The following is a 16928-nucleotide window of genomic DNA, read 5'->3' on the forward strand; positions in this document are numbered from 1 at the left end:
AAGCCTTTTTTTTTTTAAATTCAGCATTTGGGGTATTAAGAACGCAACTCTTATTTTATTTGCCTTTGCTCATTGTTTTATTTTCAACTTTAAAAAACACCTTTTTATGTCTTTTTTGTAGAGTGTCATTGGATCATTTGGGTAGATGCCCAGCAATGGGATTGCTGGATCAAATGGTAGATTCACTTGTATCGCTTTAAGGTATCTCCATATTGCTTTCCACAGAGGTTGAACTAGTTTGCAGTCCCACCAGCAGTGTAGGAGTGTTCCTTTCTCTCCGCATCCACGCCAGCATTTGTTATTTGGAGACTTTTTGATAAAGGCCATTCTCACTGGAGTTAAGTGATATCTCATTGTAGTTTTGATTTGCATTTCCCTGATGATTAGAGATATTGAGCATTTTTTCATATGTTTGTTGGCCATTCTTCTGTCTTCTTTAGAAATGTTTCTGTTCATGTCCTTTGCCCACTTTTTAATAGGGTTATTTGATTTTTTCTTGCTGATTTTCGTGAGTTCTAAGTATATTCTAGTTATCAGCCCTTTATCGGATACGTAGGATGCAAAAATTTTCTCCCATTCTGCAGGTTGTCTGTTTACTTTCATGACTGTTTCTTTGGCTGTGCAGAAGCTTAGTAGTTTCATCATGTCCCATTTATTTATTTTTGTTGCTGCTTTGATTGCCTTTGGGGATTTCTTCATAAACTCTTTGCCTAGGCCGATGTCTAGGAGAGTGTTTCCAACATTTTCCTCTAGAATTCTAATGGTTTCATACCTGAGATTTAAGTCTGTTATCCAGCGTGAGTTGATTTTTGTGAGAGGTGAAAGGTGTGGGTCCTGTTTTAACCTTCTACAAGTTGCACCTGCACTCGAATGTTCATAGCAGCACAATTCATAATCGCAAGGCTGTGGAAACAGCCCAAGTGCCCATCAATTCAAGAATGGATTAATAAAATGTGGTATATGTATACCATGGAGTACTATTCAGCTCTAAGAAACAATGGTGATATAGCACATCTTATATTTTCCTGGTTAGAGCTGGAACCCATATTACAAGTGAAGTATCCCAAGAATGGAAAAACAAGCACCAGATATACTCTCCAGCAAACTGGTATTAACTGAGTAGCACCTAAGTGGACACATAGGTACTACAGTAATAGAGTATTGGGGAAGGGGGGGAGGGGGGGCAGGTATATACATACATAACGAGTGATAGGCACACCATCTGAGGGATGGTCATGCTGGAGACTCAGACTTGTGGGGGGAGGGGGGGAAGGGCATTTATTGAAACTTTAAAATCTGTACCCCCATAATATGCTGAAATAAAAAAAAAATAAAAATTAAAAAAAAAAAAAACACCTTTTTAAATGTGTCAGTTTACACTATAGTGTTGGGTTTTCATGATACAGTCTGAAAGTCTTTTTCTTTCTAGAAAAAGGTCACTAGTGATAGTATATGAAATTAGTAAATTTTCTTAAGTGAGTCAATGCTTTTTAAAAAGTACATATAAGTTTGAAAGTATAAAAACTACAATTGAAATATACTCTCTTCAAAATAAAACTCACTATATCTCCCTTTATGGACAATAAACTATTGTTTTTATCAGAACTATTCCTGGGGAAAATGAGCTATCAAACAATAAATACACATTTCCATGTGTTAAGTCTTCAAGAATTGAAAAGGTAAAACATATAGAATTTGTTATTTTTTTAGGGCTAAATTAAATTATTTTATATTTTTAAAATAAAATTTAGAGAGAAAACTAAAGTACTTCAGGAATCTATGTTCTAGTTATCTCAACAAAGGTTTTGCTATCCCAATAATTCAATATAATTTATTAAAATATAGTGACCTGTTTTGTGAAGATATTAAAGATACTATTACTAACTTCTAGTTTTAATAGTGGCATAATCTCCATTTCCCCCTTCTGTTCTTAAAAATCATCCCAACAACAAAGAAAACAAAAACAAAAATGCAAACTCCCCTCTGGTAAAACTGAGATATAGCTAAAATCCAACCATCAAAATACATGCAAGGGCTCTCAAAATCAACGGAGATCACAGGGGTGAAAGCTCAAAAGAGTGCAAGCACAAAAGGAAAACTGCATTTCTCACAAGGAGGTAACAAAGTAAACGTTTCCAAGTATAAAGCCTAAAACCCACGTTTGTAACAGTAAGAACAAGATGCACAGCTACAGGCAGAAATTTCTCAATTTGGTTCCATTAAGGAAAGAGAGAAGGCAGACATTAAAAAGAAATCATTCAAAAATACCCTATTTATAAAGAGCATCCTGTTTCTATGGCAAGGAGGGAGAAAGAAAATTTTGTATTATGAAAAAATATAGTTGCCTAACTCCACTGGCTAGAGAAAGATAAAAGCTAAACAAACTCATGAAATCTTGAATCATAAGGAAAATTCTAGTTAGACTGGAACATAGGAAAACATACCTTTATACCACACAAATCTACAATTAATTGGCCCAAAGTAAATATACCACATAGAAAAAGGTTTTTATTAATTATAAAAACCAAAATACAAAATTATGTTTCAAAACTTGGACCAATTTCTTTCATATCAATAAATGTAAGTGGACTAAACTTACTAGAGTAAAAGAAAAAAGACTTTCAGATTGGATCATGAAACAAAACCTAATTCTATATGTAAACTGATACATCTAAAACTAAGTGTTTTTTAAGACTGAAAACGAAACAATGGGCAAAGGTATACCAAGAAAATGCAGATAAAATAAGCGTGTGATCCTATTACTCAAAAAGTTGAATTAAAAAAAAAAGCTTTAAACTAGAAAAAGGTCACTTTTATAGAGTTAAAAAAGGATGTGATTCCTTTCCAACAAGTGGTGCTGGAGCAACTAGGCATCCACAGGCAAAACAAGGCAAAACAAAACAAAACAATAACAAAAAAAATAAAATAAATACCTCAACCTCACCTGATATAAAAATATAAAATAAAACATAAAATATAAAATATAAAAACATAAAATGAATGATGAACTTAAATGTAAAATGTTTTGTTTAAAAGTATAGGGAAAAGAAATAAAAGAAAACCTTCATGACCTATAGCTAGGAAAGGGGTTTTCATACTTGACAAGAAAAATACAATCAATAAAGGGAAAAATTAGTAACTTGGACCTCATCAAAATTAAAAACTTTTGCTCTGCAAAATCCTTTATTAAGAGAATGAAAACACAAGCTAAAGACCAGGGAAAAATATTTGTAAACCATATATCCAACAAAGAACTTATATCTAGAATATATAAAGGGTTCTCAAAAATCAGCGGTAGCCAGGTATGCTGAAACATGCCTAGGAGTTCAAGTGCAGCCTGGGCAAGTGAATTCAATTCAAGGAATTCAATTGAGCCTAAGTTCAAGTCCAGCCTGGGCAAGTGAATTTTTTTAAACACATACACATACACACACACACACACACACACACACACACACACACACGCTCAACAGTAAAACACTAACAATCCATTCAGAAAATTGGGCAAAAGACATCAACAGATAATTCACTGAAGATACATAATTGGTAAATAAACACAATAAACATCACTAGCCATTAGGGAAATACAAATTAAAATCACAATGAGATATCACTATGTACCTTATCAGGGAGTCAAAACAGAAAATAGTGATAACACCAAATGCTGGCAAGGATGCAGAGAAACCAAATCACTCATACATATCTACTGGAAATATAAAATGGTACAGAGACTTTAAAAAAGAGTTTAGCAATTTCTTACAAAACTAAACATATACTTACCATATACCCAGCCATTTCCACTCTTAGGCATATATTACAGAAAAATAAAAACTTATGTTCATATAAAAACCTGTACACAAATGTTCATTACAGCCTTATTTGTAATAGCCAAAAACTGGAAACAATCCAAATGTCCTTTCAACAGGTGAACAAACTGTGGCACATTATTAAAATCATGAAATACTACTCAATAAGAAAAAGGTACACTGAACAACTTGGATGATCTCAACAATATGCTGAGTGAAAAAAGCCAATTTAAAAAGGTTACATAATATGTGATTCCATTTTATATCATTCTTAAAAAAATTATAGAGATGGAAAACAGATTAGTGAATAGCAGGTGGAGGAAGAGAGGTATTGCTATAAAGGGGTAGCAAAAAAGAGCCTTATGGTGATAACACAGTTCTAGATTTTAATTGAGGGGTGGTTACAAAAAGCTACATGTGATAAAATTGCATAACACACACAAATAAATGTATATAAAACTGGTGCAATCTGAATAGGCTCTGTGGATTGAACCAATATCAATTCCCTGGTTGTGGTAATTTACTACAGTTGTCCTCCCTTTATAGGTTCCAAGACCCCCAGTGGATGCCTGGAACCAAAACTATAAATACTATGTTTTTTCTTATACATACATACCTATATATATAGGTAGAAATTTAATTTATAAATTGGGCACTGCAAGAGATTAACAACAATAGCTAACAATAAAATAGAACAACTATAACAATATACTATAGTAAAAGTTATATGAATCTAATTTCTCTCTTTACCAAAAGACTAATATTTTCAGACTGTTGTTGATCACAGGTAACCAAATCCACAAAAAGTAAAAAAAACTAAAACTGTGGATAAGGTGATACTACTGTATAGTCATGCTATCATTAGGGGAGGCTGGGTGAGGAGACACGGCACCTGCTTATACCTTTTTTTTTGTAACTTCCTCTGAACCTATGTTTACAAAATTAAAAGTGGCTCACACCTGTAATCCTAGCACTCTGGGAGGCCAAGGCAGGAAGATCGCTTGAGCTCAGGAGTTCAAGAGCAGCCTGAGCAAGAGCGAGACCCCATCTCTACAAAAAAAAAAGATAGAAAAAATTAGCCAGGCGTGGTGGCATGCACCTGTAGTCCCAGCTACTGGGAGGGCTGAGCCAGGAGGATGGCTTGAGCCCAGGAGTTTGAGGCTGCAGTGAGCTACAATGATGCCACTGTGCTCTGGCTGGAGCAACAGAGCAAGACTCTGTCTCAAAAAAAAAAAAAAAAAAAAAAGTTTACAATGAAAATATAACAAAAATATCTATGCATCAAAGAGCAAAACATCAACATTCATAAAGAGAAATACATTAGGATACAGAAGATCTATATAGTATAATAAGGTAGTACTCATTGATAATATTAAACTCTTTGTACCTGAAAAAAGAGAATACATCTTCAAGTGTTCATTAAACAATTAAAAACACTGGCCAAATAGCATACCATCCAAAAAAAAAAACTCAATAAATTCAAAGTAGAAATATTTTTAACAACATTCTCTGAGAGTAATGCAATAAAACTAGAAATGGTAACTAAGACAAAAACAAACATAGAAACACACACTTGCCACCTGGAAATAACTCTCACATTACAACCCCTCAAAAAAAATCATAATATCTTGAAAAAAAACAAAGTAAATCACTACATATTAAGATCTGTGGCATAAAACTAAAGCAATGATCAGAAAATATCAGTTCCAAATACATGTACATTATATTGTGTTAATAAATAAGAATAAAAATAAATGAATTAAATATCCAATTTAAGTTACAAGTATAAAATAAGCCTAAGGAAAAGAATAAGAGAATTAATAAAAAGCAACAATTTTTTTAAAGCTGATTCTTTGGAGAAAAAGGATATGTAAACAGCTATTAAAAACAAACAAAAAAGAAATCTATAAATACACAAAATAAACAAGTAAGGAAGCAATAATCATAGACACAAAGAAAAATTTTTAAATCATGAGATGACTACTACTACTATACTTATGCAAATATACTTTAAAACTATAGAATGGGTAATTTTAAATATATAATATATATTATATATATATAACTTTTAATAAAACTAACCTTGGAAGAAACAAAAAACCTAAAAGATCAACTACTATTTAATTGTAAAAGTAATCAAAAGCTACTTTTTATAAGAAATATCAAGCCCAAAAGGTTTGTAAGGGAATTCTAATACCAAGCCTGTAAAGGACAGATCATGCCAGGACTATTTAAACTGTTCTAGAGCATTAAAAAATAAAGCTTTTAAATGTTTTTATAAAATGATCACAATATTGAAAATAGAAATTTTCCTGGAATTTAAGAATAATTCAATATTTAATATAATCCCCTCATATCAAGAGATGTAAGATGAAAAATCATATTGGTATCTCCATAGATGATGAAATTACATTTAACAAAATTCAACAACCTTTCTTGATTTAAAAAAAAAAAAAGGCTATGGCCGGGCGTGGTGGCTCACGCCTGTAATCCTAGCACTTTGGGAGGCCGAGGCGGGCGGATTGCTCAAGGTCAGGAGTTCGAAACCAGCCTGAGCGAGACCCCGTCTCTACAAAAAATAGAAATAAATTAATTGACCAACTAAAAATATATATACAAAAAATTAGCCGGGCATGGTGGCGCATGCCTGTAGTCCCAGCTACTCGGGAGGCTGAGGCAGTAGGATCGCTGAGCCCCGGAGATTGAGGTTGCTGTGAGCCAGGCTGACGCCACGGCACTCACTCTAGCCTGGGCAACAAAGTGAGACTCTGTCTCAAAAAAAAAAAAAAAAAAAAGGCTAAAAAAAAAATAGATAGAAAATTCCTAAACATGATCAAATATATCTGTCTCAACCCAAAAGTCAGAATCATGGGAAAACATGAGAAGCACTCCCAAAAATCATGTCAAGGATGTCCACTATTTTCTCTGTAATTTAACATTGTTCTGAAGATATTAGCTAACACAATTAGCCAAGAGGAAAAAATCAAAAAACCAAAGGAGGTGGCAAAATCATTGCTATTTATAGATGATATGATTGCATATACTTGGAAACTCTCAAAGAATCAACCAAAAAAAGTACTATGAACAATAAGACAATTATTATAGTTGAATACAAAATTAGTATAGATCACTACATTCATGTATACAATCATGTATACAATCAGTTCTAAGATACAAAAAACTCTTAACTCACATTCATCAAAGCATTCCAGTTCTTTTCTGAATAAAACTGATGCTATCTGAAACATTAGTAAAGCAGGAATTTTTGTTAAATATTATCTAGTAACTTGAACTAAAACAATATAAATGTGTTCCAGCAGGAAATACTTGGAACCTCAATATAACAGAATCACACAAAGAATACAGTAAACATTAAAACTTTAATATTCAGTGTTTTACTATACTCAAACTAAAAGTGCTAAGAGTTGAAATATAGCAGAATATCTAAAATTCAATCAGTATGATCAAACCTTCCTCACTTTTACTAAATAATTAACATTCTATAAACCTGATAGTTTTTCACCAACCTTCAGATTTGAAACATATTTTTACCTATATTTTACCCTTACTGCCAAACTTAAGTATTCTCTTCTAAACAACCACATAAGTTCTATCCAATTTACCAAAATGTTTTTAGATGAGATTTAGTAATATATAAAGCTAAAAATGAATTGATATACAGGTCTCAATATTTATAACTATTTTGTCGGTTTATTTAACTGACAAATGCATCAGCAAGAACTACCTTCACATTCAGGCAAACCAATCAGGATTTATTTTGGTATAAGGAATAAGATAGGAATCACATTTTTCTTGTTTTTTGTTTGTTTGTTTTATTTGTTTGGCATATAACTCAACAACATTTTCTCCCACTGACTTGAAATGTCATATTTACCATATATACATAAAACCATATCCAAACATTCCTTTTAAGTTTATTTCTGAATTCTCTTATCTCTTTCTGTGATCTGTGTGCCTCTTTATACACTCTACCAAACAATTTCAATTAACAAAGTATTATAAAGCATTTGATGCATGGTAGATCTCTACTTCTCATTCCTCTCCTTTTTCAGAAATACCATGGCTAGTCCTACATGCCATTTTTCCATTAAAAACTATGGAATATGTGTGCCTAGATTTTTCAAATATTGTTGGTATTTTTACTGTGATCACACTTTTTCAGATTAATTTAGAGAGAACTGATCTCATTACAATACTGAGTCTTCTCATCCAAGAACAGGATATGAAATGTCTATAAAGTTATAATTTGTAAAAAATAAGGTATCCAGGAGTAAAAGTCTATATAAGATTGCTTGTGGAGTTAGTTAATGGTAGAAAGAAAACTTAATGGTTTTTCACTTAGAAATGAACCAATTCCAAGGTAATGTATATCTACCAGCATAATGCAGAAACACCAAATTGTAACTGTAACCCAAACCTTCCCTCACTATAGTAGCCTTAATGACTCCTATGAAGTAAATTTGGCATTCAGATTACAATTTAAGTTTCAGTAATAGATGAAAAGATCAGAGAGAGATATAAATATATTACTGAATCTGAAAGACAGAAAAACAATGCATGGAATTATACCAAGTTCTTCCATATTATATCCTGAAATGAAGCTACAATAACACCTCAAAGCTTCTTATTATAGGATATTGATGTTTTACCATAAAAGATTATTTTGGAATAGTTATACAATATATGCTCAGTCCTGATCCATGACGACTCCGGTAAAAGCATTTGGGAAACTAGAAATATGATGACAGCAGTCAATTTCTGCAGATATCTGGTAGATTTCTAACATATATAATCAACATAGACAGTAATGAGGCAAACAATACACCTTATTGTTCCTTCTGCCTCCAATTCTTTTTTTCTTTTTTTTAGTCAGAGTCTCACTCTATAGCCCTGGCTAGAGTGCCATGGCATCAGCCTAGCTCACAGCAACCTCAAACTCCTGGGCTCAAGAGATCCTCCTGCCTCAGCCTCCCAGAGTAGCTGGGACTACAGACACGCACCATCATGCCCAGCTAATTTTTTCTATATATTTTTTTTTAGTTGGCCAATTAATTTCTTTCTATTTATAGTAGAGATGGGGTCTCGTTCTTGCTTACGCTGGTTTCAAACTCCTGTCCTCGAATGATCCTCCAGCCTCGACCTCCCAGAGTGCTAGGATTACAGGCACAAGCCACAGCGCCCGGCCCCAATTCTTTAGGTAAATCCTAGTCCAACCCTCAAAACTATTTGCTATCATTTGGATATTTGCCCCTCCAAACCTTATGTTGAAATTTGATTCCTAATGGAAGTGGGGCCTCATGGAAGATGCTTGGGTCATGGGGGTGAATCCTTCATAAATAGATTAATGCCCTCTCTTGAGGAGGTAAGTGAGTTCTGGCTCTATTAGTTCCCAAGAGACCTGGTTGTTTTTAAAAAAAAAAAAAAAAAAAAGCCAGGGACCTCCCACTTTTGCTTCCTCTCTTTCATCGGGTGATCTCTGCACACGCTGGCTCCCCTTCCCCTTCTTCCATGAGAGGAAGCAGCCTAAAGTCCTCACCAGAGGCAGATGCTGGTGCCATGCTTCTTGTATAGCCTACAGAACGATGAGCCAAATAAACCTCTCTTCTTTATAAATTACCTAGCCTCAGGTATTCCTTCATAGCAACATTGAATGGAACAAAAGACTGTTTACAAAAGAAAAAAGTCCAGGGATAAACTTGGGCCATAGCTCACATTAGGCACAAAAAAAATGCCATGTAGTAAGTCTTCTTTGTATTTACCACAACATCCATTTTCACATTGTTGTATTTTTTCATGCTTTTTTGATTGTCATAGATCAGAAGGACAATTCTATTCTTTGTTGGATAAGCAGTCTATGCTTCCAAAAGTGAAGAGCTCATTGAAATAGAAACTACAACAGTTGAGGACGAGGTCACAAATGTGAATGACACAAAGTGAAAAATGGCTCTGAAGCTTAACAAGCCAAGAAATATGAGATGCAGGTGATGCAGAACAGTCAGAGGGATACAGTAAGGATAATAAAAGCTTTGTACTCAAAATAGTAGAAAGATCATACCTAAGAAATTATATTTTTCTTTTATTATTTATACCATGTTTTTACTGTAAGAAATTATATTTTTAAAGAAATAAAGTGTTTCTACTTTTAAAGAACAATTAGTACATGATTTATTTGCCAATAAATTTCTTATGAGTCATAATAGCAGATCTAGGAGATCACAATTTGTGGATATCCATTAGAATTAGAGCAGTAGAGTTCCCTATCAGACATTCTTTTGCAACTAAATACAAATCTTTTATAATCAAAAAAATCAATCTCTATATGGAAACAGATATAAAGTGGGGCTTTTTAAGCATTTAAAAAAATTTCAGTCAACTAAATATCTCATGTTTATTCCCTTTCTAAATTTCGTTTCTTTCCTTTTATGAAAAAATATAAAGGAAACCAGGTAAAGGGGAGTTCAGCATTATAAAATTCACTACTACATCTAGGATAAAAAGCATCCCAAAAGTTTTAAAAAAAGAAGGAAAATAAATTAAGAGACAATTATTAATATTTTGCAATATTATACATGTACTCAATTCTAGCTCTTGTATCTACATACAAAATTAAATTTTTATGAGCTATTGTTCCAATTTGAATATGCCCTGCACTGAAGAGTAAACAAAATTTTTTATGGTAGACCCAAAGAAAAAGATCCTAACTCACTAAATCTCAAATCAAAAACCAAAGTACCACCCTTAATTCCTTCTTTTCCAATTTCTTCCTATCAAATTATACCAGTTTTATCTCCAAAATATCTCCGAGTCATCTATTCACCCCAGTGTCACTGGGCAGTCTAATCTATCTTCATCTTTAGATTAAACTTCTATAACAGCCCCATTTCCACTCTTGTCTTCCACTCTTGTCATCCTCCTCTTACCTAATCTCCACATGTTGGCATGCATGATCCTCCTAAATCTCATGTTGTCATTCTTCCACTAAACCTTTACAAGCTTCCCATTACACCCAAAATGAAATTCAAACTCCTAACCCAGACCCTCCAGGATCTAGAACCTGCCTGATTCTGCAAGCTCACTTCATATCTATCACTCTACCTCTCAATCACACATTCCAGATACACCTAATCTTTTTGGCCCCTCAAGTAAGTCATATTCTCTTCTAGTGAACAGCCTTTGCCATTTTCTGTTCTCTCTTTATGGAAAAATCTTCCCTCAAATCCTGGACTTTGGTTTTTGTTTTTAGAATTTGAAGAACACGTTAGTGTAAAAAATCCAAACAATACCAGAAAGCATATGGAAAAAAATTACTTGAAATTCCACCACCTAGAGAGAATTACCATTAAAATTTTGAGTATAATACTTTCATATTATCTATGCTTATACGTGCCATTATACATTATATGTACAAATAATCTTCCATAAATTCCAGCTCTTTCCACATTGGTTCTTCCTCATACTCTAGTTCTCAACCCAAATACCAATTCCTCAAAAGAGGCCTTCCAGGACCATCCTCAAAGTAGCCTATTCCTATTATAATGCCCTGTTTATTGTCTTCATTGCACTTCTCTCTCTCTAAATTAACTATTTACTTGTCTCTCTGTTTTCTCTTTCCAAACCCAGTAGAATGTGAACTCCCACAGGGCACTATTTTTTCTATCCCTGGGGTCTAGCCTAATACCTGACATATTGCAGGTGCCCAATATCTAATGAATGATGAGATGATAGTTTTGATTAACATTTATAAGCTACCAAACCCTATATTTATATCTCCCATTCAAATTTCTCTCCTGAGCTTCATACTCATACTTAACTGTCCCCTAGCAGCTCCATCTGGAAAGCACACAGGTATTTTAATTTCAGTGGGTCACCAATCTGCTCCTCTTCATTTCACTCTGAATTTAGATGAATGACACTACCATCAACCAAACTTCCCAACTTGAGTTTTATCCTTGATGTGATTCTACCCCCTCACACCATATCCAATTAGTCACCAAAAGTCTCTCCATAATTCTTCAACTCTACCTCCTAAATCTCTTCAATCCATCTATTTCATTCCATCTGCGTCTCAACACCACCACTCCAGTGCAAATCACCATCCATCATTTCCCTCTTAGACAACTATAATTTTTTTTTAAGTGTACCAAATGATTTTATTATAAAACTTAAACCATTTATTGACCATTCTAAAAAACACTACCATAAGAATAAAGTAAACACAGCCCAGATCACTAGCCCTTGCAGAACAGGAAGAAGCCCTGGACAGAGAGCCTGCAACTGTTTTTCCTCACACCCAGAGTCTGAGCTTCCTCACATATTCTAGGGTTCCAAGTTTTGTCACCTCTTATAAGGGAAAGGAAACTGGCTAGAAGATTTGTATACAAGAAGGTCACAACTTTAAAGCTATCTGATGGTAGTGGCTTGTACATTATAGTTTGCAACACTGAGAACAAAATCAAATAAGCATTGTCAAATACCTACTCCAAGCTACCCTACTGTCATTGTTCTTTGAAATTATCTTTGGGACTGATTATGTTCTTTCACCATAGCTTGTTTATCCCAGAGCACAAACCCTAAAGTCCATGCACAGTCTCCATGTTCAAATGTAAAAGTCTGTTTCAGGACAACCTCAGAGGTTGCTGTAGTGTTTCTCTCTGTAGTGTCTACTGGTATCACACCCTTGGAGAGGCTGGTCAAATGGCAGCACAGTGAGAGGGCAACACAGTCAACTTCCCCAATGCCAAACTTGCTCAGTCAATCTGGACACTGCCCACAGTTAAAGCTGAAATCTTGACATCACTGATGACCTTGGACCTATCTTCATTCTGCAGCTGTACTCTTACGTATATGAATCCACTTCATCACCATTGATTAAATGGCACTTTCAAAACCTTATCACTGCTCCCCACTGTAGACCCCAGTGGCTACAATGGCTTCCCACTATTCTTAGAATAAAGCCTAAAGTCCTTATCATGGACTACAAGGCTCACATGAAATATCCATTGCCTAACTACCCAGCCTTTTCTCTATAATCCAGTCTTTTTCTTCTTTCAATTCTTTAAATCTACTTTGCTCTAGCCCACTTCAGGGTCTTCAAGTATGCTGTTTTTTCTGCCTAAACACTCTATCCACCACGTCACACCATCCTAGACACACATACTCATCCTTCAGGTCTCAAACTCAAACATCACTTCCTTGGTTAATCTGTAGTACGCAGAAATCTAAAGAAATCCTTACACTTATTCCAAAGATTTCCATCCTCTGGTTACACAATGAAATATTAACGTAGATACTGCTATGAAGGGACTATGCAGACGTAACTAAGGTTATTACTCAGTTGATTTTTAAGATAATGATATTATCCTGGATTATCATTGTGGGTCTAATATAATCACCTAAGCTCTCAAAGGCAGAGCTTTCTCCCAGCTAAGGGTAGAACAGGAAGCCAGAGAGATGTAGCAAAATTCAGTCAATAACCTGATTGATCCTAAAAGCAGATTCTCCCTCCAGAGACTCCAAATAAGACTCCAAACCAGCTGATACCTTGAATTAGGACTGTGAGACGCAAAGCACAGAACCCAGTCATGCCACCTGAACTTCTGACATACAGAACTTTGATATAATAAATGGGTGCTGTTTTAAGGTACTAAATTTGTGGCAGCAATAGAAATACAGAGGCTCTTCCTTGACCCCCACCCAGGCTAGGTTAGTGCCCCTATTAAATGCTCCCATAATATTTTGCACTTCTCATTCACAACATTCATCATACTTATTATTTAATGTATGCAGTCTAAGATCTGTAGAGATTTTGTATTTTTATATACCATATACCATAAATGTTTGTTGATTGAATGAACAAACTTTTTATTCAACTCTCAAAATGTTTAATTATGGTATATTTCCTGTACAGTGCTATATTATAAAATATTTCTATAATAAGGGTCAATTGCTTTATAGCAGTGATTAAAAAGAGGGGAAGAGAGTTGGGATTAATGGAATATATTCAGAAGCATTTGAGCAGTAATTCTTTTCATTTTACAAACTCTCCACCACTTGCCATTACTCCTCACTCCATGCCCAATGTCCCCAGGGATGCATGGATATCTATTAGAAAATCACAAAACCTTGCCATACAGAGCCATTATTATTAATATCACCAGGTGAGATTCCTCAGGTATGTTGAATTATAAATAAAAGCTTAAAACAACTATTCTACTATTTAAAAAAATTTTTTTCAAACTGTAAAAAAATCCAAATTTGTTTAATCTGAGACGTTACCATTTAATAATAAAAACAGACTGAATATATTATATAGATTAAATATATATTCAAACTATCTTGTCAGAAAAGGGAAAAATGAATAGAAAGAAAAATTTACTTACATCAATGGAAAAGCAAAAAACGGGAGTGTCATGGCAAGTCTTGCTGTAAATTCATCAGGAAGATACCACAAGTATACAATTAAGCATGTAAACAGATAGAGAACTGAAGAATACAGAATTAATCTTCCAACCCATAATTTTTGTAATCTCTGATTTTTTTCCCTAAATTCTTCCAAAGCTTGAATTTCCTGTTAAAAGAAAATTATTCCATATCATTAAAGCTCAAACTTCATAAAGAAATTAAGGCATTAAAAAATGTTAACATGACCAAAAGCTTATATTTAAAGAAGAACCCTTAAAACTCAATAAAATATACTACCCTGTTTAAAACAAAGTATAACATGAAGATGAAAACTAAAAAATGGAGTTAAAAATGTATAATGCCTATTCCTGACAAATCACTTTTTACTTTAATACTATTTTTAACCTACCAAATTGGCAAAGATTAGAGGAATGAAATTGGCATCAGTAAAAAATTATTGAGTCCAACAAGTAATAATTCTCCCTATCTAGGCCTAAACAAAGAAAAATTTAGGAAAAAAAAATAGAATTAATAAAAATTAAAACAATAAAACCCATACTAGATTCTTTCACTCTATTCATTACTATCAATATTTCCAGGGAATAACCATTTTTGGTAATGACAGAAAATATAAAAAGCTGTGAAACTTTAGAGACTAATAAAAATCATTGCAGACTACCTTATAATCTATTTTATCATATCGGTAACATTGATTTACACCATGCTGTAGATCTAATTTCATTCTAACAGACTGTTACTTGATACAGACTTCTTAAATCACTGATAGACTTGATATTTTTAGATCATGTAACATACCAGATCTGGTCTCCAAAATAATATTTACTAAAATATTTACTTAATACCTAAAATAAATTAAAATACCTCACAGCCAAAGAACATACCTTATCTATACTTTCTAGAACTTCTACAGTTGAAGGTTTTGTCTGTTAAGGAAATAGAAATAAGAGACGGCATTAAAACTTATTACTGAAAACTTAGAAATATTTTGGTTCCTATAATCATAAAAAAACCACTTTAATTCAAAATTTAGTCTTTTCAAATGTTGTCAAGCAACATGTATTTCTATTTATATATAACTAAGATTTATTTAAATAAGAATTATAATTATAAACAGAACTACATAAGAGTAAAGAAATAAGCATTTTCCTACTTACTTTATTTTTAGTCCTAGAAGGGCTTTCAATATCTAGCTCAACTTTTACCTTTCTTAACCTCAATTGAACATAATTTTATGGAGAGAAAAAAATTTACTCCAAGAAAAATCTTCTTACATTATTCAAAAGAATTCACAGTCTAAAGATGGTCTGATCTGCTATTGTTAAAAGTTCCCTTAGGACTCTGGAGGTCAAAATCAACAGGGTGCCTTCATTCTGAATTCCTAAAGTACCTTTTTGAAGATCAGATTTTAAAATGGCATCTAGAATAGCTCATTATAGCAAAGCTTATTTACCAAAGTTAATTTTTACACATTTAAAATAAAAACCAGCCAAAATGGCTCATGTAACACTTGAGAAAATATTTACCAATTACATATACAACAATCCAAGAGGGTAATAAATATCAATTCATTATACTGCCCATAAAAGTTGTTGACATTGGGCTAAACCATATGAAATTACCATTTTTGTAAGTCAAAGTAGTTGAATATTGGCAATTTCATAAAGTTCAACCTAATAAGAAAGACAAAGAAGAGATAAATTTGAACCTCAGGCAGACTATCATAAGGTCATAAGAAGGGAGTCATGACTGGGCGCAGTGGCTCACACCTGTAATCCTAGCACTCTGGGAGGCCAAAGTGGGCAGATTGTTTGAGCTCAGGAGTTCCAGACCAGACTGAGCAAGAGCGAGACCTCATCTCTACTAAAAAATAGAAAAAATTAGCTGGGCATGGTAGCACATGCCTGTAGTCCCAGCTACTCGGGAGGCTGAGGCAGAAGGATTGCTTGAACCCAGGAGTTTGAGGTTGCTGTGAGCTAGGCTGACGGCATGGCACTCTAGCCAGGGCAACAGAGTGAGACTCTGTCTCAAAAAAAAAAAAGAAGTGAGTCATGAAAACATCAATCAACTGGCCGGGCGCGCTGTGGCTCACGCCTGTAATCCTAGCTCTTGGGAGGCCGAGGCGGGCGGATTGCTCAAGGTCAGGAGTTCAAAACCAGCCTGAGCAAGAGCGAGACCCTGTCTCTACTATAAATAGAAAGAAATCAATTGGCCAACTGATATATATATATATAAAAAATTAGCCGGGCATGGTGGCACATGCCTGTAGTCCCAGCTACTTGGGAGGCTGAGGCAGAAGGATCACTCGAGCCCAGGAGTTTGAGGTTGCTGTGAGCTAGGCTGACGCCACGGCACTCACTCTAGCCTGGACAACAAAGCGAGACTCTGTCTCAAAAAAAAAAAAAAAAAAATCAATCGAAAACAAGGCTGATCCAGCCAGAGTCCAAAAACATACATTATGTACCAAGTATAGCTGGACTCCATTATTATCGTAATAAGAAGTCAACAAATAAGCAGTTTATCCTAGACTACCTTATCTCCTTAGATTAGAAAAGAGCATTTATCAATATAATTTATATTTTCTAGCTATAAATTTGAGTTAGTTCTCTAAAGACTTATCCAATAAAATCTTATTTCTTATTTTGTTTAACCTATAATTCCTGAAAGTATATGCAGTGTGAT

At 34.0% G+C, this 16928-nt stretch overlaps 1 protein-coding gene across 5 annotated transcripts in view; it reads right to left on the reverse strand.

Moving 5' to 3' along the window:
- The window catches only part of LNPK (lunapark, ER junction formation factor), a 69286-nt gene that overhangs the window by 46324 nt on the left and 6034 nt on the right, over positions 1-16928 (reverse strand). For 4 of the 5 annotated variants that reach the window (XM_012753402.3, XM_076005662.1, XM_076005663.1 and 1 more), the window contains exons 3-4: positions 15131-15172; positions 14207-14394 (exon numbers count right to left, since the gene is read on the reverse strand). In XM_012753402.3, coding sequence (XP_012608856.1) covers positions 14207-14394; positions 15131-15172 — 230 coding nt within the window. Of the gene's footprint in view, positions 1-14206; positions 14395-15130; positions 15173-16630; positions 16632-16928 lie in introns of all 5 variants that reach the window. The other variant, XM_076005665.1, reaches the window with a different exon arrangement.

The sequence above is a fragment of the Microcebus murinus genome, chromosome 8, assembly GCF_040939455.1.
Source record: "Microcebus murinus isolate Inina chromosome 8, M.murinus_Inina_mat1.0, whole genome shotgun sequence".
NCBI classification, from domain to species: Eukaryota; Metazoa; Chordata; class Mammalia; order Primates; family Cheirogaleidae; genus Microcebus; species Microcebus murinus.